This window comes from Geotrypetes seraphini, chromosome 15, assembly GCF_902459505.1.
Source record: "Geotrypetes seraphini chromosome 15, aGeoSer1.1, whole genome shotgun sequence".
NCBI classification, from domain to species: domain Eukaryota; kingdom Metazoa; phylum Chordata; class Amphibia; order Gymnophiona; family Dermophiidae; genus Geotrypetes; species Geotrypetes seraphini.
The window spans coordinates 37,475,243-37,495,228 of record NC_047098.1 but is presented as its reverse complement, the minus strand read 5'-3'; the positions used below and the strand labels follow the sequence as shown (position 1 = coordinate 37,495,228).

General features: G+C 42.3%; 2 protein-coding genes across 13 annotated transcripts in view; one reads left to right on the top strand and one right to left on the bottom strand.

Moving 5' to 3' along the window:
• PIGL (phosphatidylinositol glycan anchor biosynthesis class L) overlaps positions 1–16,598 on the bottom strand; it is a 100,694-nt gene extending 84,096 nt beyond the window's left edge. The window contains exons 1-2 of the mRNA XM_033922045.1: positions 16,099–16,598; positions 10,338–10,437 (exon numbers count right to left, since the gene is read on the bottom strand). Of these exons, the coding sequence (XP_033777936.1) occupies positions 10,338–10,437; positions 16,099–16,321 (323 nt within the window). The 5' untranslated portion in view covers positions 16,322–16,598. The remainder of the gene's footprint in view (positions 1–10,337; positions 10,438–16,098) is intronic.
• A 156-nt stretch (positions 16,599–16,754) lies between these two features.
• The window catches only part of NCOR1 (nuclear receptor corepressor 1), a 509,406-nt gene continuing 506,174 nt past the window's right edge, over positions 16,755–19,986 (top strand). For 6 of the 12 annotated variants that reach the window (XM_033922032.1, XM_033922041.1, XM_033922036.1 and 3 more), the window contains exon 1: positions 16,758–16,905. The gene's annotated coding sequence lies outside the window, so the exon portion shown is untranslated. Of the gene's footprint in view, positions 16,906–16,994; positions 17,056–19,986 lie in introns of all 12 variants that reach the window. The other 6 variants (XM_033922035.1, XM_033922043.1, XM_033922040.1 and 3 more) reach the window with 2 other exon arrangements.

Genomic DNA, 19,986 nt, shown 5'->3' with positions numbered 1-19,986 from the left:
TACCTCACAAGTAAATAAAGAGCTGTCATACTGAGTCAGACCAAAGGTCCATCAGGCCCAGTATCCAGCTTCCAACCATGGCCATAATTCCATTCAGATTCTATGCTGTTTACCCCTAGGGATGAGTAGTGACTTTCTCACACTGCCACCTAAAAACTTGCCCTAACTTTTTTTTAAAATTTCATTAATTACTTAAACTAAATCTAATTTAGCAACTTAACACAACCACAACCTAGCTTTGCTACTTGAGTGGTACTTAATAAGACTTGCTCTCACTTACTATGCAGCTGTAGTCCATCTTGGAAGGCACATACAGCTCTGTAGAGTCTCTGGATCAGCTCTTGCACATATTATATATAGTTACTTATTTTGTAAATTGCTTTGATTTTAATCACAGAAAGGCAGTACACAAATCCCACCCCTTTCTCCACCAGACTTAAAAAGGAAGTGTCAGTGTATGTTTGCAATAGTTTAACTTTACATTATAGCAAGGGAACAGAAAGCGAAATTTGATTCCAATTTTACATTTATATTCTTTTTCTGGGGTGGAGTGAGGGATGGGAGAGATTCTTTTAAACTCTGACATCAGTAAATTCCACAGAGAGAGAGAGAAAGAGAGAAATCTGTCTGACCTTCGAAAATCATAAATGTAGTTTTGAGAGGAAGGGAGAACAGACTGAATTCATGCTTCCCTAAAGGTGGTCTTATCTAACAAACAGGCAGAAGCTACAGAAAGGAGGGAGGAATTTTCTGTTTGAAAAAGGAGCTGAGGTAGATGACCTCAATTAGCAACAGTTTACAGAGAGGCTGGGCTGGATTCCAGTGGGTCAAGATAATGGCTGAGTTTGCACGAGAGCAAAGGTTTGACCTGTGGGAAAAATAAGTTGTATTTTACTATTTGTTCAAAAAATATCCATCTCCTTTGTACTACTGTAACACACTGTAGCTGCATTGTTTCTTCATTGCCCTGATGAAGGGAGAACAGCACGTTTAAACATAGTCTCAAGGTATAAGTCTACCTACACCTTGTTTGTTCACCATTATTTCTATGGCGCAGTGGTTAAAGCTACAGCCTCAGAGGATTGTCGGTCGGCTGCAGCGAACCTTGCAGGCTACCTTGGCCTACACAGCATGTTCCTTCTGCCGTGGTCCTGCCCCTCCTCTGACATACGGGATCGCGGCAGAGGGAATGTGCTGTGGAGGTTGACGCAGCATGCAAGGTTCACTACAGCCGACTGGTGATCCTCTGCAGGCTACTTTGAAAGATACACATTTCAAATCTGACATATTGTAATCATAAAACAGAAAATAAAGCTAATAAAGCTGGGATGGAGGGAAGGAACATGAGGTCAAATTTGGTTCGCAGGCCTGAGTTTGACACCCCTACAGTAACTCCCGCTTCTTGGGTTTCATAGATTTGATAAGAGGTTTTATATTTATTATATGCAGGTACTTTCTATGTCCCAAGTGGGCTCACAATCTTAAGGATTTTTTTGGTACTTGGGGTAAATGGAAGGTAAAATTATTTGCACACCAGGATCACAGGGAGCCACGGTGGGAATCAAACCCAGTTCCCCAGGTTCTCAGCCCACTGCAACAACAATTAGACTACTCCTTCACTAGATGAGGATGCGGTGTCAGACACTGGAAAATAGAAAGTAGGAAGAAGAGTTATTTCTGCAGCAGGAGCCAAGCAAACTATGAAGCCTAAGGTGGTTACTCCATATTCTTCTCTCCTCTCAAAAAGGACATCATCTACTGTTACTCACATACAGTAAAGAATATTCAAATTCTCATGTTACTTCAGTAAACAGCAACGCAAATTACCTGTACTACCAAGCACTTCGTGAGATTACAAAACCCTGCAAAAACGTATACTTGCATCACTGTACATACCAAAACCTAATCACATCCTAACACTAACTATCAGAACACAACTGCTGAAATCCTACCTATAATAAGGAAAATTTCAAAAAGCAAACCACTCCTTAGAACTAATATTTATTTATTTAAAATGTTTCTAGCCTGCCTACCTTCAACTGGGTGGAGCAGACTGGAAAATAAGCTAGACTGCTATTGATCCTCACACAGTACCTACACACTAACAATACAGACTAGGGGGCCCATTTACTAAAGCTTACTATATACTAACAGACATTAGCATGCCCTAAGTACCACATGGCTCATAGGTATAAAACAGGACATGCAGCATTTAAAAGCTGTAGTAAAAGGGTCCTTAAGTTATCAAAACCAGAAACATACAAACTAAATTGGAAACCCAAGAAAGCATATAGTGCAACATTGCAGAAGCGGAAATAAAGAATTTATTGCGTCTTGTTTTGTGCAAATGCAAAAAGGAGATTTCCTGAGGCTAGGACAAAACTTCTAATCCTTAGAGAAGAAGGAAGAGCAACAGCAAAATATGTGCTCTACTACAGGGCTAGAAACATTTTATATGACCAAAGACAATACTGAACAACATCACTAAACCATAAGCATTGTCTGTGTTTTCTAATTTGTAATTCTTAACCACTTCATGCTGTTACTTCAGCACGTGGTCAAATTGATAAAAGGTTTCTGAAGCAGAGAAGAACCTGTAAATCTGAACCTCAGGTTCTCTATACAGAAGTTACTTGCACTCTCTGAAGAGATTCTGTATTTGAATGTGGACAATTTGCTAAGGCAAAACATAAATCAGAGCACTCAAAATATTAACAGTCCATACTCATAACCCATTGCAATGGGTTAGGTTAAAGCACAGGACAAGCACATTTTAGATTAGGACGTAGGAACAAAGGACTACTACTCATATACAAGAGAGGTCGACCTCACAGCCAACAAAGGAGAACAAGCAGGAAGGGACAACTCAGACACAGGAGGGGATGACCACACAGCAAACATGGGAGATAACACAGGAGCAGTAAAGGATACCGTAAATGAAACTGTAAGGACAGCCAAGAGTAGAAGGTCCAAAAAGGTAACACGAAGGGAACTTAGATGTATGTATACAAATGCTAGAAGTCTAGGAAACAAAATGGGAGAACTAGAGACGATAGCAAGACATGAGAACATGGATATCATTGGCATAACAGAAACATGGTGGAATGAAGAAAACAAATGGGACACAGTACTACAGGGATACAAACTATATAGAAGGGATCGAGAAGGGCAGAAAGGTGGAGGTATTGCCCTATATGTTAAGGAAGGAATAGATTCTGTTGGAATGATTACAACAGACAGGAAAGAGAAGCTGGAGTCCCTCTGGATCAAAATTCCTGGTCACAATGGCGCAGATACAAAAATTGGCCTTTACTATCGTCCCCCAGGACAGGCGGAGGTCACTGACTCAGAAATGATGGAGGAAATCAAACAAGTATGCAAGACAGGCAATGTAGTTATATTGGGAGACTTCAATTTCCCAGGAATAGACTGGAAACTAGGAGCCTCCAACTGCGGCAAGGAGGCCAAGTTCCTGGAGGTGCTAGGGGATTGCTTCCTGGAGCAAATGGTAAAAGAGCCGACAAGAGGCGACGCCACCTTGGACTTGGTCCTAAATGGTCTCACCGGACCGATAACAGAAGTAGAAGTCATGGTTCCACTGGGAACGAGTGATCACAATGTAATCAACTTTAAACTTGACATCGGGAAAGGGAAACATGCCAAAACCTTAACCACCACCTTAAACTTTAAAAAGGGTAAATACGATTGCATGAGAGCCATGGTAACAAAACGACTCGAGAAGATGGTGGACAAACTTGAAACAGTAGACCAGGCATGGTGCCTATTGAAAAATACTATTGCAGAAGCACAAGATCTCTACATTCCGAGGATTTCCAAAGATCGGAGAACTAAAGGCAAAGGAGAACCAGCATGGCTTACCATACAGGTGAAGGAAGCCATAAAAGAAAAGAAGGACTCTTTCAAAAAATGGAAATGCACGAAGACAACCGAAGCCTGGAACAAACATAAAGATGAACAGAAGAAATGTCACAAGGCGGTGAGGGATGCAAAACAGGACTATGAGGAAAAAATAGCCCGGGAGGCCAAAAACTTCAAGCCCTTCTTTAGATACGTGAAAGGGAAAAAACCTGCAAAGGAGGCAGTGGGACCCCTGGACAACATGGGAAGAAAAGGGTACATCAAGGAAGATAAACAAATCGCAGACAAACTAAATTCCTTCTTTGCGTCTGTCTTTACGAAGGAGGACACCTCAACAATACCTGAAGTGGAGAAACTGTTTACAGGAGAAATAAAGGACAGCCTCACCACAGTTGAAGTGAACTTAGATCAGATATACTACCAGATCGACAAACTTAAAAGTGACAAATCCCCTGGACCGGATGAAATTCACCCGAGAGTCTTGAAGGAATTGAAGGTCGAAATCGGAGAGTTACTGCAAAAACTTGCAAACCTGTCAATCAGAACTGGTCAGATACCAGACGACTGGAGGAAAGCGAACGTCACGCCAATTTTCAAAAAAGGATCGAGAGGAGAACCGGGCAACTATAGACCTGTGAGTCTTACATCTGTCCCCGGCAAGATGATTGAATCACTGATCAAGGATAGCATAGTTCAGCACTTGGACACACATGACTTGATGAAACCCAGTCAACATGGATTCAGGAAAGGGAAATCGTGTTTGACGAATTTACTCCAATTCTTTGAGACCGTGAACGAGCAAATTGATAGTGGAAAGCCGGTGGACATAATATACTTGGACTTCCAGAAAGCATTTGACAAAGTTCCACATAAAAGACTTCTTAGGAAACTACAAAGCCATGGCATAGAGGGAGATATACAAAGATGGATAGGCAAATGGCTGGAAAACAGGAAGCAGAGAGTGGGCATAAATGGGAAGTTCTCCGACTGGGAGAAAGTGACTAGTGGTGTACCCCAAGGCTCGGTACTTGGGCCGATCCTTTTTAATATTTATATCAATGACCTGGAAAACGGAACATCCAGTGAGATCATCAAGTTTGCAGACGACACAAAACTCTGCCGGGCAATCAGATCGCAGGAGGACAGTGAGGAACTCCAGAGCGATTTGTGTCGGTTAGAAAAATGGGCGGAGAAATGTCAGATGAAGTTCAACGTGGAGAAATGCAAGGTAATGCATTTAGGCAGTAAAAATAAGGAATACGAGTACAGAATGTCAGGTGCAACTCTGGGAAAAAGTGAACAAGAAAGGGATCTGGGTGTACTGATAGATAGGACCCTGAAGCCGTCGGCACAATGCGCGGCAGCGGCAAATAAAATGTTGGGCATGATAAAGAAAGGAATCTCGAGTAGATCGGAGAAAGTTATAATGCCGCTTTATAGGGCAATGGTCAGACCCCACTTGGAATACTGCGTCCAACATTGGTCTCCCTACTTAAAGAAGGATATAAAACTGCTGGAGAGGGTGCAGAGACGAGCAACTAAACTAGTGAAGGGTATGGAGAAACTGGAATATGAGGATCGACTTAAAACACTGGGATTGTTCTCCCTTGAGAAAAGGAGACTGCGTGGGGATATGATCGAAACCTTCAAAATACTGAAAGGAATCGACAAAATAGAGCAGAAAAAACTATTTACATTGTCCAATTTGACACGGACAAGAGGACATGAAATGAAGCTAAGGGGGGGCAAGTTCAGGACTAATATCAGGAAGTTCTGCTTCACACAGAGAGTGGTTGACATCTGGAATACTCTCCCAGGGGAGATTATTGCGGAATCGACAGTCCTAGGCTTCAAAAGCAAACTAGATGCATATCTCCTTGAGAGAGGCATATAAAGATATGGTTGGCTATAAAATAAGCCAGGTGTATACCTAGCAGGGCCTCCGCGTGTGCGGATCGCCGGACTTGATGGACCGAAGGTCTGATCCGGAGATGGCGCTTCTTATGATTAGAACTATACTGACTTAATGGACTCATCCTTAGATAAGAACGAGTTTCTGACTGTAATAGTCTTGTACAACAATTTCCAGGAAGGCTGTGTGTAACACTCAGGACTCCTTTCATCAAGCCGCGCTAGCGGGGTTAACACGTGAGACTTTTCATCACACACTAGCCAAAAACTACCATCTGCTTAAGAGTAGGCGGTAGCGGCTAGCGCAGCCGGCGGTTTAACACGTGCTATTACGTGCATTAAACCACTAGCGCGGCTTGATAAAAGGAGCCCTCAGTGATGAATACATTGAAATGTTAAAGATAATAGAAACTTTTCTTTGTATTATTTTGCATCCTATGGTGAAATCTCTGTTTGCCCTTGGTCTACATTAACTGTGGCTTCAACTGCTGTTTTTGTGTTTATGCTCTCATTTTTGGAAGATCATATTTTTGAATATGATTTTGAAAAATATATAAGGAACAAAGTTTAAAAAAGGAACGCCTGAACTTGCAATAATTTACACAATACAAGAAATGAAGTCATACAGACATTTTATTTATGCTTCCTCTTTGTCATTTACTAAACATCATGATGCGTGAACCAAGTGGAAGCTTGTACCAAAGCTCAATCTTTTAGAAGTCATATTCTGACTACAGGAACTTCTGTTGCAGCATTAAGCCATGCATGCACTTCTGCCCACCACACTGGCTGATGCTCTCCAATTACAATAAAAGCAACACTTCAATTTTCTTTGTCTGTTACTTTAAAACTAGTTTTTTGTGTTGGGTTTTTTTTTTAATCAGAGGGATTGACCTTTAATCATACATGTAAACAGAGGTGTAGTTTAATGGTTAAAAACAGAAGGCTGGGAATTGAAAGGTTCAGACTCAAATCCCACAACAGAGCTCCTTGTGGCCTTGGACAAGTCAGTTAACCTTCCACTGCCTTGGCTCCAGTGCAGATCATTACCATTATGTTGGCAGCAGCAACAGCAACACAGCAGTGCTTCACACTGCACAGGAGAAAGCAGTGACAATCATACCAAGAAAACCACGAGATAGTGGGTCCCTTATTAGGTGGTCACCAGAAGTCAGTTTAGTTCAAATGCACTCCTGAAGCTGGACAATGTATAAATTACTGTGATGCAGAAACTTGGTGGCAGTTCACCTAGAACCAGCTTAGTAAAATGAGACATATATGTCTCAAAATGAGAGGAATGATCTTTCTTACCACAATCACATTCTCTGTGTTGTGCACCCCAATATCCTTATGAATCTACCATATAGTATAGAAGCTGGATCTTTAGGAGTGCTTCTTACGGACTAGTTTTCTTCCTTAAGAAAATCTGCACCATCATCATCATCAAGCTCTTGCTTCTGTGATTTATAACTTTTTTTCTTTTAATTATCATATACTAGTCTTATAGCCCGTTACATTAACGGTTGCTAGAATATATGTGTGTGTCTGTCTATTTCTTTCTCTCTCTCTCCTTAGGCTGTTTCTGTTTTTCTGTCTTTCTTTTTCCTTGGCTGTCCAGCACTACCCCTTGGCTGCTCCCCCTGTCCATTCTCCCTTCCTTTTACCTCCCCTGTGTCCACCAGCACCCCTTCACTGCTCCCCTTATCCAGCAGCAGCCCTTCTCCCTTTGTTTTACCTCCCCCCTGGCCAGCAGCACCTCTTTCCTGCTCCCCCTGTCCAGCAGTAGGCCTCCCTTCCTTTTTCTTCCCCCCCATGTCCATCAGCACCTATTTTCTGCTCCCCCTGATGGCAATTTATAACAGCCAGGGCCCTGATTATCTGTTTCCCCTCCCCCTTCCCAGCTGGAAATCACCTTCAGAGGCGAAGGGGCGTATTTAGGTGTAGCCAAAGAAGAAGCTTGGAAGTGAACCGAGGGGGTTGGAGTACAGGGAGGCAAGAGGAAGAGGTGAGAGGGAATGAGCATCAAGCAGGAGATGGTGAAAAGAGAAATCTGTGAGGTAAGGGAGGAAGAGGAAGGCAGTAGAGAGAGAAGGAAAAGATCCTACCAAAACAGATTGAGTGCAGAATCTGAAATAGGGTTGGATGAATGTCATGGAACCGGCAAGGAAGTTGAAGAGGCTGGCACTATGATGGGAAAGGAAAAGGCCATTACGATTTCATGAATCAGTTCCACAGTTTAAAAAGGCTTTAAAAACACATCTCTTTTTGAAAGATTTTGTGAGTGTCTAATATGTTTGGCAATGTGTGTGAGGAAGTATGTAATTTAAATTGTCTGGCTCTTTTATTATTTTACGGATTTGAAGCCTCCGTTCGGGCTTACTGTCGGCAGCTCTTTTCCCTTCCCACGCCTGAGGGCGGCCGCACGGAGCGAACAGCTAGGGCCCTGACCATCCGCTTCCCCTCACTCTGTGGAAATCACCTTCAGAGGCGAATTTGAACCTTCTGTTCGCCGCTCCTCCATCCGTGCCGTGGAACAGAGGAGTTGAGGTGGAAAAGAAAAAGCCGGTGGCGAGATGGCGATCCAGGGCGGCCGGGTAATGGGGTACGCCACATGCGGCCACTGGAAAGCTAAGCACGCATGCGCACTCTACCGACCACATCCCGACAGATCAGATCTCAGGGAACACGCGGCAAGAGTGCACATGCGCGCTTAGCATTTTATTATTATAGATACTCGAATATAAGTTGACCTGAATATAAACCGAGGTAACATTTTCCCCTAAAAAAGGTTGGCTCGGATATAAACTGGTGTGTGTGTTAATATTCAAGTACCCTTCCTAGCTCTGCACCCTGTCCCCTGTCACCTCCCAATGTCGTGCAAGCCTCTGCCAGGCCTGCTGCAAGACTTAGTGGACCAGCAGTGGGCCGGGACAAAAGCAATCCCTCCTGCCTCCTGTTCTGGCTGACTCGAAAAACTTTTACCCACCCTCTCGCCTCCCTCACGTACCTTTTAAAATTGATGGTGGTCCAGAACAGGAGGGATCCTTCCCACCTCCTATCCCAGCTGACTGTGTCTGCCTTTACCTCTCTCCTGCCTCCTCCGCATACCTTTTACAATCCCCGGTGGTGTAGTAGTGAACCAGAGCAGGAGCATCCCATGCTCCTAATCCCATGGTGAGCCGCTAGTGATTGGCGAGTTTTCAAATGTCTCATGAGAACTCACAGCTGCCAATCACTAGTGGCTCTCCAAGGGGCAGGAGTGTGTGAAGGCTGCTCCTGCTCACCGCTGGACCACCGGGAATGGTAAAAGGTAAGCAGAGGAGGTGAGAGAGAGGTAAAGGAAGGCACAGTTGGCTGGGACACAAGGCAGGAGGGATCCAACCAGGCCTTATGGCAGGCCCAGTAGAAGCCTGCAACAGGTCTGGGTGTGGGGGTTACAGGTGGGCGCTGACCCAAATATAGGCCAAGACACCCATTTTTGGGCCAGTTAATGACTAAAAATCTTGGCTTATATTAGAGTATATATGGTATGTCTATTCATTTTCCACTGATTAAAAATACTTTAAAGCACTTATCCGTTTTCTTTTTAAGTGAGGTGAAGAGTTTAATAAATATTTTTTGTTATAAAATCAGAGAAGCAAGAGATTAGATGATGCAGATTTCCTTATGGAAGAATGCTACAAGGGGGTGCTGAAAAATTCTCAGCCCAACCAAGAAGGGTATGAGGTGGAGCCATGAAACTTAGGGGTGAACATGTGGAATAACGTCAACACACTTGGCACATTGTGTCTAAAGTTTCTGTAACCTTCCAAAAAATACTTTGATGTCTGGTCACTGAAATTTTTCTCCGCTGCTGCAATCACCTTCAAATCATTCAAATTGTTATCCTTTCAACTTCTTAAGGTTTGGAAACAGAAAGTGGTCAGATGGAGTCTTAACACATTTTATTACTATTACCAGTCTGTGAAGGTATGCAAAACTAGCTTGGCTCTATAAACTGCATTTTAATGTATTATTGTCATCCACAAAAACAGCTCCTATCTAAGAAAGAAAATAGTGTTTTCTGCCATTTTTTAATAAAAATTGACACTGTTTACAAACTATACATTTTATACATATACAGTATAATTTAAAAAAACATAGGTGAATTGAATAGTGAACCACTGTTGAAACAGGAGACGAAAGATATGCCTTCATTTACTCAGGTTTAAAGACCTGAAGTAATCAGCTGGATCTTTCAGGTACAAGTTTCTTATCCTTATATTATCCTGTGTAATGTCATCCATAACATAATAATGGATCACATCCAATAGAAGAAAGCAATTTTCAGAATCCCTTAGTATTACAACCACTCTAGAAGACAGGGAAACTGCATTAAGTAGAAATACAACAATAATGACTAACTGATACAAAGCATTGATACTTGTGTGTACTTCAATGATACTGTAAAATACACATTAAAATGTACTTTTGTTTTTCAAATCAAATGGAATCTGCTTGAAAAGTTTTGAAAGTAGATTAACTATAGAATTAAAAAAGCCTGTTACCTGTGATCAATACATGTAACACTGGAATGAGGAATTCCCAGAATTCCACAACTACGCATAAGTTCTTCTTTACGAATCTTCCCTTGACCATAGTAATTTCCTAAGAATAATAAACCAATGAATACAAAAAGCCTCCATTCTGTCTCAATGATTACTTCTCACCTGAAGAGCAGAACAAACCTAAACCTCATAAAAACAGAGAACTGTTTATAGCTGAGATTTTCAATGCAGGAAAATCTTACTATTTATATAACAACTGAAAACACATTCAGTAGAAATATACCATGAGGCTCATTTTCAAAGCACTTCTTCAAAGCACACACTTACCAAGGCCCATAAGTTACTATGGAATTTTGTAAGTCTAGGTGCTTTGAAAATGAGTATCTATATCTCACTAAATCAGATGTGTCTTACTAGGGAAGCTACTCTCTGTCAACTACACAGAGAATAGGGGAAAGGAGAGCGAGTGGAGATGTCTGAAAATAAACCCTTATACCCTAGATGTCTGCTGGTTTATGGTCTATTGTTAGCTTACCTTATATACTCGAATATAAACTGAGATTTTTGGGCCCAAAAATGGGGATCTCTGTTTATATTCAGGTCCACCTTAAATCCTGGTGGTCCACTGGTATGGTGAGTAAAGCCGGGATGGAAACAATCCTTTCCTCTACAGAGGTGAGGTATGGGGGTCCTGTCCTGTCTGTTAGCCGACTGTAGAATCACCGTGTGCCCCTTCCTTTCCTTCCTCCTTGCTGTAGAATCAACACAAACACCCCCTCCCTCACTGCTGTAGAATCATCACACATGCCCCCTCCCTCCCTGCTGTAGAATCACTAGAAGCCCCCCTCCCTTCTTCCCTCGGAGAAGCAGTTTAGGACTCCCCCATGGTACCATGGTAGTCAGTTTGGGAAACACTGGCTTACTCTCTATGTTAACATTAAGTCAACACACAAAATTTGTGAAGGCTTGTGTATACTTATAAATGAAGGTGTGCCTTTAAAGATAATATCCAATTTTCATTATTTAAAAATCACCTTTTAAGATCAAAATGCTAATGCAAAGTGTGATTCATACAAACAAAACCATTGGAAGTTTTTTAAAGTTCTTTTTTGGCTTTGTATGTTTACCGTCACAGTTAGATCTAACATTTCTAGAATAATGAAAATTGGATATTAACTTTAAAGGCCACCTTCATTTACAATAAATATAAGCTTTTACAAATCTCATGTGTGTTGACTTAATGTTAACAAAGAGAGTAAGCCAGTTTTCCCAAACTGTTTGCCATGGTGCAGAAGAGGACTATGCTGCTTTTCCGAGTTCCCACAGCAGCCACTTTTTCAGCGAGACTGCACGGGCAGGAGTGTAAGAGGATTGCTTCTGCCCCAACTTGCCCCAATGGACCATCAGTGATTAAAGTAGGTCTGGGGGGCGACCTATGCTGCTTCTCTGAGGGAGGGAGGGAGGGAAGGGGTATGTGGCGATTCTACAGCCAGCTGACAGCCAGGACAGGATCTGACACCTCACTTTGGGGGAGGGAGGGATCACTCCCGTCCCAGTTTGGCTCACCACACCACTGGACCACCAGGATTTAAGATAGACTCAAGGAAAGGCCAGCGAAGGGTAATGAAAGTGTTAAAACCTTTATTCCCAAAAAAAAGGACCATGCCATTTTGTGGCCAACCTCTGTTTTTTTCCGTTTGTTCTGGTATTCAGTTAATATACGAAGATTTTTCTGCACCTAAGATCTCATATCTTGGCTACAGAAGCAATGATTTTCCTGACATTTACATGGAAATTTAAAATCTATCAAGGAGTCAGATATATCTTTTTTAGAGTATAAGCAACTGAAAAGTTTTCTAAGAGAAAAGAAATTCTGAGGACGATTGTAAATGGGTATTTTCCAGTTTTGTGAGAATGACCTAAGGGATGCATAAAAATCAGGTACCTTTAGATAAAAATTTTTCTTCTCACTATGTGGGCTGGATCATTGATGGAAATTAGGCTTATAGGGAATCTTTTGAATGTGGATGCAATTTGTTACAATTTATATCTACAGAAGAACATAAAATTTGCTGTGCTGGGACAAATCAAAGGTCCAGTATCCTGTTTCCAACAGTGACCAACCCATGTCACAAGTACCTGTCAAGATCCCAAAGAGTAAAACAGATTTTATGCTGATCATCCTAGAAATAAGCAATGGATTTTTCCATAATGGCTTACGGACTTTTCTTTTAGGAAATTATCCAAAACTTTTTTTTTTTTAACCCTGTTAATCTAACTGCTTTCATTAAATTCTCTGACGAATTCCAGTTTTATTGCATGTTGAATTAAAAAAATATTTTCTCTGGTTTGTTTTAAATCTACTACTTAGTAGCTTCATTGCATGTCCCCTAGTCCTAGTACTTTTGGAAAGAGTAAACAAGCGATTCACATCTACCTGTTCCACTCCACTCGTTTTATAGACCTCTATCATATCTTCCTTGAGCCCTCTCGTCTCCAGGCTGAAAAGCCCTACCTAGCCTACCTATCTAGCCACTTTAGCTATTCCTCACATAGAGGCTGTTTTAGCCCCTTTATCATTTTTGCTGCCCTTTGCTGTACCTTTTCTACTTCTGTTATATTCTTTTTGATATGCAGCAACCAGAATTGCACACATTATTTGAGATTCAGCAACACTATGGAGCAATACAAAGGCATAACATTATTTGTTATGCCTTTGTTTTCCATTCCTTTTCTGATAATTCCCTAACCCTTATTTGTCCTGTTTGTCCATTCTGATTAGATTAAAAGCTCTATTGAGCAGCAATTGTCTTTTACTTGTTTAATAAACAATCGGGCAGTGCTACTGAAATGATAAGTAGTAGTAGTAGTATAATTCCTAACATTCTATTTGTTTTCTTGCTTATGTAAAAGGAACTGCTGAAACAGTTAACATTTTGCCAAGGAAAAAAAACCACAAGGCCTTTTCTTTTTGTGTTCTGAGCTCTGTGTCTCCATTGTGTTCTGTAGTTCTTGTTTTGTTAAGAAACATTTGTTACAAGAAACATTGCTAGACCTTAGACAGGACAGTATTATATGCCATAATGGAAATGTCCCACTATTTCCCCCTCCCCTTATGTTTGCTACCTTTTTCTAGTTGCTTTTATATATCCTGTTACCATATGAAGTCTTTCCTACAGTCATATGCTAAAAAAACTGACCCATGTGAAATGCTGTAAAAGGTACTCTGAAAAAAAAAAAAGAGAGATATCTTTTTGCCTATTTGCATGTGTGTTTGTGTTTTTCTTTCTAAAGAGGTGTCCCCGGATGCATCTGTAGTGAGGACAGCAGAACGAGGCTAATACAAATTGGGACCTAGTCGTTTCATCTTATCCATTGCTGCAAATTGAGATGAGAGTTACAACGATCAACAATGATAGCACTTAAATCCTTTTCCTGGGTGGTGACTCTTAGGGATCATTTTACTAAGGTGCACTAGCGTTTTTAGCGCAAGCATTTTAGTGCGCGCTAAACCCGCACTACGCTTCTAGAACTAACACCAGCTCAATGCTGGTATTAAGATCTAGCGTGCGCGGCAATTTAGCGCGCGCTATTCCATGCGTTAAGGCCCTAACGCACCTTTGTAAAAGGAGCCCCTAATGTGGAACCCTGTATCACATAGCTACTGTATAGTTTGAGCTCCTCTTTCCCACATGCCTCACTTTGCACTTGCTAACATTGAGGCCCTGATTCTATAAAGAGCACCTAAAGGGTACCTAACGCGGAGCGGGACTTAGGCATCCAAACTAAGTGTTTAATAAGCCATTTAAGTTTCTTAATGAGCGATAATTGGCACATGGATGCCCAAAGGATGTGGACGTTAACTTTATAGGCGCATCCACAATTTTATGGATGCCCACTGAGAAAAATCATGCCTAACGGAATAGGCGTGGAATGGGCGAGCCTTCAATTTGGGCATCCTTCGATTCATTTGCATAACGCTGAGCAATCTAGGGCGTCCATCTCATGCCTACATCGTAGACCAGGGATAGGGAACTCCGGTCCTCGAGAGCCGTATTCCAGTCGGGTTTTTAGGATTTCCCCAATGAATGTGCATGAGATTTATTTGCATGTACTGCTTTCAATGCATATTCATTGGGGCAATACTGAAAACCCGACTGGAATACAGCTCTTGAGGACCGGAGTTCCTACCCCTGTTGTAGATGAATGAAAACCAGGTCTACTTTTGAGCATAGTTTGGGCTTCATATAGATGTGAGTTCTATGGACGGAACTTAGGCACAGTTTGGACATCTTTAATGTGATCTGGGTTTTTATTTTTGCTTTAATTAAGCTCAAAATACATTTAATAAGGCACCACATAAACAGGGCACATCAAAACAGATATATACTGCATGCAAAACCTTCTATTTTTGTTGACAAACAGCAATGCTAATTAGAGGAAAAGATCCATTAATTGAAGTACAGCACATGAAAAACACAGCTTTGTTTCTTGCTAAAAAGCTACCCTTTTTTCTGACTAAACAGTGCTCCAAACAGTTTATTCTTGAAAGCACATGAAAAAATATGTAGCTTGCATACATAACTTCATTTATAAAAGCTTAAAACCAGATACAGACCTTAGCATGGCTTCTACTTCATTGCAAATGGAGGTGTACAGCAGCACAATGCTGACCTCATTGTGAGATCATCAAGGTGCACCTGCAAGGTAGAATGCCACAATTAAAATATGTGCTGGGATTTGAACCTATAACCTCTGGAAGATGGGAACAGGGCTTTTACCATTGAGCCACAGCAACTTCAACTAATGTCTTTCTTCCTCACATCTGATATGATAGCTTGATACAGAATGATATGATAGCTTAAGGATCTGCTAAGTTATAATCTTATCAGATATTTTCACCTTCACATGGCTAGGATCACTAAGCTCTCATAGTAGGAGCCCCCATGACTGAAAGGAAGCAGCTGTGGCTCACCGGGTAAAAGCCCTATGCTCATCTTCCACAGGTCATGGGTTCAAATCCCAGCACATATTTTAATTGTGGCATTCTACCTTGCAGGTGCACCTTGATGATCTCACAATTAGATCAACGTTGTGCAGCTGCACATCTCCATTTGCAATGAAGTAGAAGCTATGCTAAGGTGTTTTTTTTCCCAGTTTTTAAGCCACCAAATGCGGTTTATTTAAGCTGCTGGTAGCCCCAAAAATGGAATCTGCAGTGTGGGTAAGGGAGAAGAAATGCACCTAAATGGGAGGGAAGGAGGTGAAAGAGAGAAAACCACTAAATCAAGAGGGGAGGAGGAAGGAGACAAATGTTAGGAAGGTAGAGGAATCTGGGGAGTGGTAGGAGGGAGGGAAGGAGAAGAGAGATAGCGATGTACAGGGTTGGCCACTGTTGGAAACAGAATACTAGGCTTGATGGACCTTCGGTCTGTCCCACTATGGCAATTCTTGTGTGTGTGTGGGGTGGGGTGTGTGTGTGGGGTGGGGGGACGTATGAATGTCAGTACTATCCCAAGCGGCCCACAGCAATATCTAATGTTGGAACCGGAAACGCACAGAGCTCCACAGGACTTCTATGATAAGTAACCCCTACCCCCCAAAAAAACAACAACAAAAAAACTTAAAACGACAGAAACTCCTACTGTGGCTATTCTAAAAATACAATATTTTAAATCGCCAAAACTCTAGTTAAGGATGTTTTCTATATATACTTCCCACGATCTTGCGGGCTGCCCACCCTGATTTCGGACTTACATACCTGTGGAACAGCAAAGAACAGCCAATGGCCAACACAACTTCCTGAAGCTGAGAACAACTGGCGCGAAGAACATGCACTCGTCGTCCGGGTGAGCAACCAGAAGCAGCACAGAACGGGACCGTGAACCAAGCGCAATCTGCACCCTACCCCGCCGGCAAACAATTTGAACCCAGTAGCACAAGCAAAACCAAAGACCAGTCACAAGCACTGAGACCAAAAACATCACTTTACTTCTGACCAATGTCCCGTATAACTAGCCACCGGCTGGAATTAGAGGCTCTCCCTATTAATGTTCCGTCCTTTCCTTCGGGTTCCGGCGGGGCCGTTTCACCGCTACACTACAAGGTCCTAGCAGGCCAATATCCCAGCATTTCCATTATGACTACAGGGCTGGTATACCGGACTCCTAGTGTAGATTCTGAATTATAATATTTTACGTTCAAGATAAAAGATTATTGCCTGCGAACCGGTGCCAGATTTCCCGGTAGGGATGGTACAGTAGAGCACTCCTCTGCTAGGACCGAGCTACCCTGGCGGTATAGAAAGCATCTGAGCGAGAAAGACGTAGAGGGTGAGGTTGCAGAGCTTGCCACCGCTTTCCCGGGACCCCGCGCGCGTATCCGTGGCTGGAGCGCGCCGAGGGCGGAGCCGCGCATACAGCGAGCGGCGCTTTCAAGATGGCGGTGACAGAAGTAATGGTAGTGTTGCTGCCTGAGTGACCGCCGCCCCCCCCACTTCCCTCTGTCCTTCCTCCTTTGGTTCAGCGGCTACGGTCCGTGAGCCGTTTTGGGGCTCAACGCGCTGCAGGTGAGTGTTTTGTTTCCTACTGGGGGAGGAATAGGAGTAGGATACTGGTACCTCTAGCAGCTCTGAGGGCTTTTTTTTTTTCTCTGTAGGAAGAGCCTGGCAGGCCCTGCTCAGCCCGGATATTTGCTCTTGGCTCTTCCCGTGTTACTGGTGGGTTATCCTCATATTTACTTGAATGCGCTACTCTTTCTAAAGCCGTATTTGTGGGTTTGTTTTGTACTAACAATAGTCCTGAGAAAAGGGACCTGAGTATAGTAGCCAACTTTTCAATCCATATGACCCCTTATTGGACAGAGTAAAGGTGTTCGGGTTAGAGGTTAAGGTTTATTTAGTACTGGGTTACTCAAGCATCCACAGAGCAAATACCTATTCCTGCGAAAGGGTGACATTTGACATGCATTTTCTGTCCTGGAGGTGGCCCAAGGAACCTTTTATATGGCTGAAAAATACAGCCTTGATTATAATATACTACCTGGTCTAACTGTTGCTCTGTGCAAGATAAAAGGAATATTATACCTAGTAAGGGTTTTCATTTTAACACTGCCCAAATTTGTTCAATTGGATGCTGAATGCTGTGTGTGACCTTTTGTCTGATAGTGCAGCGTTCTAATGGGAAGCATGAGTTTTTCAATAAACTGGAAAAGTTACCAGTGGGTTGCTCCCTACAATGAATCTTCAATGGGTATTGTTTATAAAGTGAATTAACTTTTGCTGTATTTTTTTTCCATATAAAATACTACTCGGCAGCAAAATTAAGTTTGATAGGGATGAAGTTGTTCATCCTGTATTATAGAGAAATTTAAAGGATATGGTAGCTGCAGGAGAGCAAGGGCTCTTTAATAGATTTGGTGTTTGTGTGTGTATGTGTGTGTGCTATGTTTGAACTTATGTGATTATTTGGTATAATAAAGTGTTTTTAAATATAACAGTTGTGTGATTGATTTTATTTGTAACTTGCGGTGAGCAGTTGTTTGTTTGGTGGGAGAGAAATATAAATAATATACATATATCTAACCTTAGAGATTAATCCTAAACGGAGGCTGTGCCATTAATCTTCTGCCCTGATAGAAAAAAATGCATTTATCATTTGTACCAGAAATCAAGTTGATCTGTAACCATTTATTTCTAGGCCTGCATGTCGCTCAATTCTGACACCTATTCTGAGAGCGGGCAGTATGGAATATAATTTTTTATTGGGGGTTTGCTGTTTACTTCCAAGAGACTTAGATTGGCTGTTGTTAGTGAAGACGCTGGGCTTGTTGAATCATTGGTCTGACCAAAGGTGGCTTTTTAAATACCTTACTATGGGGACAATGCAGAAAAGAATCCAGAGTATTTAATTCTTTACTGGCAGCAATAAGGTCTCTTTCTTTAACATTTATAATTTTAATTTAAAAAAAAGGTGAAAATATTTGATTTTGACTTGGGCATTTGAGAACTTATGAGTAAACTCTGGGTCATTCCGTGCCAAGTGGTTTAGGGTTTCCCACCTCACCATCATGGATTTGATGAAACTTTGCATGCTGATTCTTGCATGACCCAACCAAACTCTGGTGGAATACTTGTGGAGATATAGCTCTTTGTTTGATACCATACCTTGTAAAATATCCCTGCAAAATTTTCACAACTTTGCATCAAAATATTTTCTTGGTTTATATAAGCAAAACAAATCAAACTTTATGATCTTGTACAGCTTTTTATGATCCATTAAGAACATAAGAAGTTGCCTCCGCTGAGGCAGACCAGAGGTCCATCTTGCCCAGCGGTCCGCTCCCGCGGCGGCCCATCAGGCCTAATTGCCTGAACAGTGTCCCTGACTAATTTTGTAACTGCCTCTAATCCTATCCCTATAACCTACCTCTACTCCTATCTGTACCCCTCAATCCCTTTGTCTTCCAGGTACCTATCCAAACCTTCTTTGAAGCCCTGTAGCGTGCTCCTGCTTATCACATCCTCCGGTAGCGCGTTCCATGTATCCACCACCCTCTGGGTGAAAAAGAACTTCCTGGCGTTTGTTCTAAACCTTCCCCCTTTCAATTTCTCTGAGTGCCCCCTTGTACTTGTGGTTCCCCATAATTTGAAAAATCCGTCCCTGTCTACTCTTTCTATGCCCTTCATGATCTTGAAGGTTTTTATCATGTCTCCTCTAAGTCTCCGCTTTTTTCCAGGGAGAAAAGCCCCAGCTTTTTCAGTCTGTCAGTATATGAGAGGTCCTCCATACCCTTTATTAGCTTAGTTGCTCTTCTCTGGACTCTCTCAAGTACCGCCATGTCCTTCTTGAGGTACGGCGACCAGTACTGGACACAGTGCTCCAGGTGCGGGCGCACCATTGCACAATACAGTGGCAGGATGACTTCCTTCGTCCTGGTCGTGATACCCTTCTTAATGATGCCCAACATTTTGTTTGCCTTCCTTGAGGCTGTGGCGCACTGCGCCGACGCCTTCAATGATGTGTCTACCATCACTCCCAGGTCTCTTTCAAGGTTACTCACCCCTAGCGGTGATCCCCCCATTTTGTAAGTGAACATCGGGTTCTTTTTCCCTACATGCATGACCTTGTTGAAGCTCATTTGCCACTTTTTGGCCCACTCTTCCAGCGCTGTCAGATCTTTTTGGAGGTCTTTGCAGTCCTCCGTGTTTTCAACCCTGCTGTATAGTTTGGTGTCATCCGCAAATTTAATAACCTCACATTTTGTTCCTGCCTCCAGGTCGTTAATAAATATATTGAACAGGAGCAGTCCTAGCACCGACCCCTGCGGAACTCCGCTCGTGACCCATTGCCAGTCTGAGTAATGGCCCTTTATTCCAACCCTCTGTTTCCTGTCCGCCAGCCAGTTTTTGATCCATCGGTGGGCCTCCCCTTGCACCCCGTGGTTCCATAGCTTCCTTAGCAGTCTTTCGTGTGGAACTAAAGCGGTTTTTCATTTTTTGAAACTGGCATACATAATGGCCTGGATTCTCTAACCGGCGCTGATTTTTTTTAGGCCCAAACTCAGTTAAAAACAGTTCAAACGATGTTTATAACTTTGTTTCAAGGTGCTTAAAAATTTGGCGCCGGAATTGTGCCTAAGTAGGTGCTTT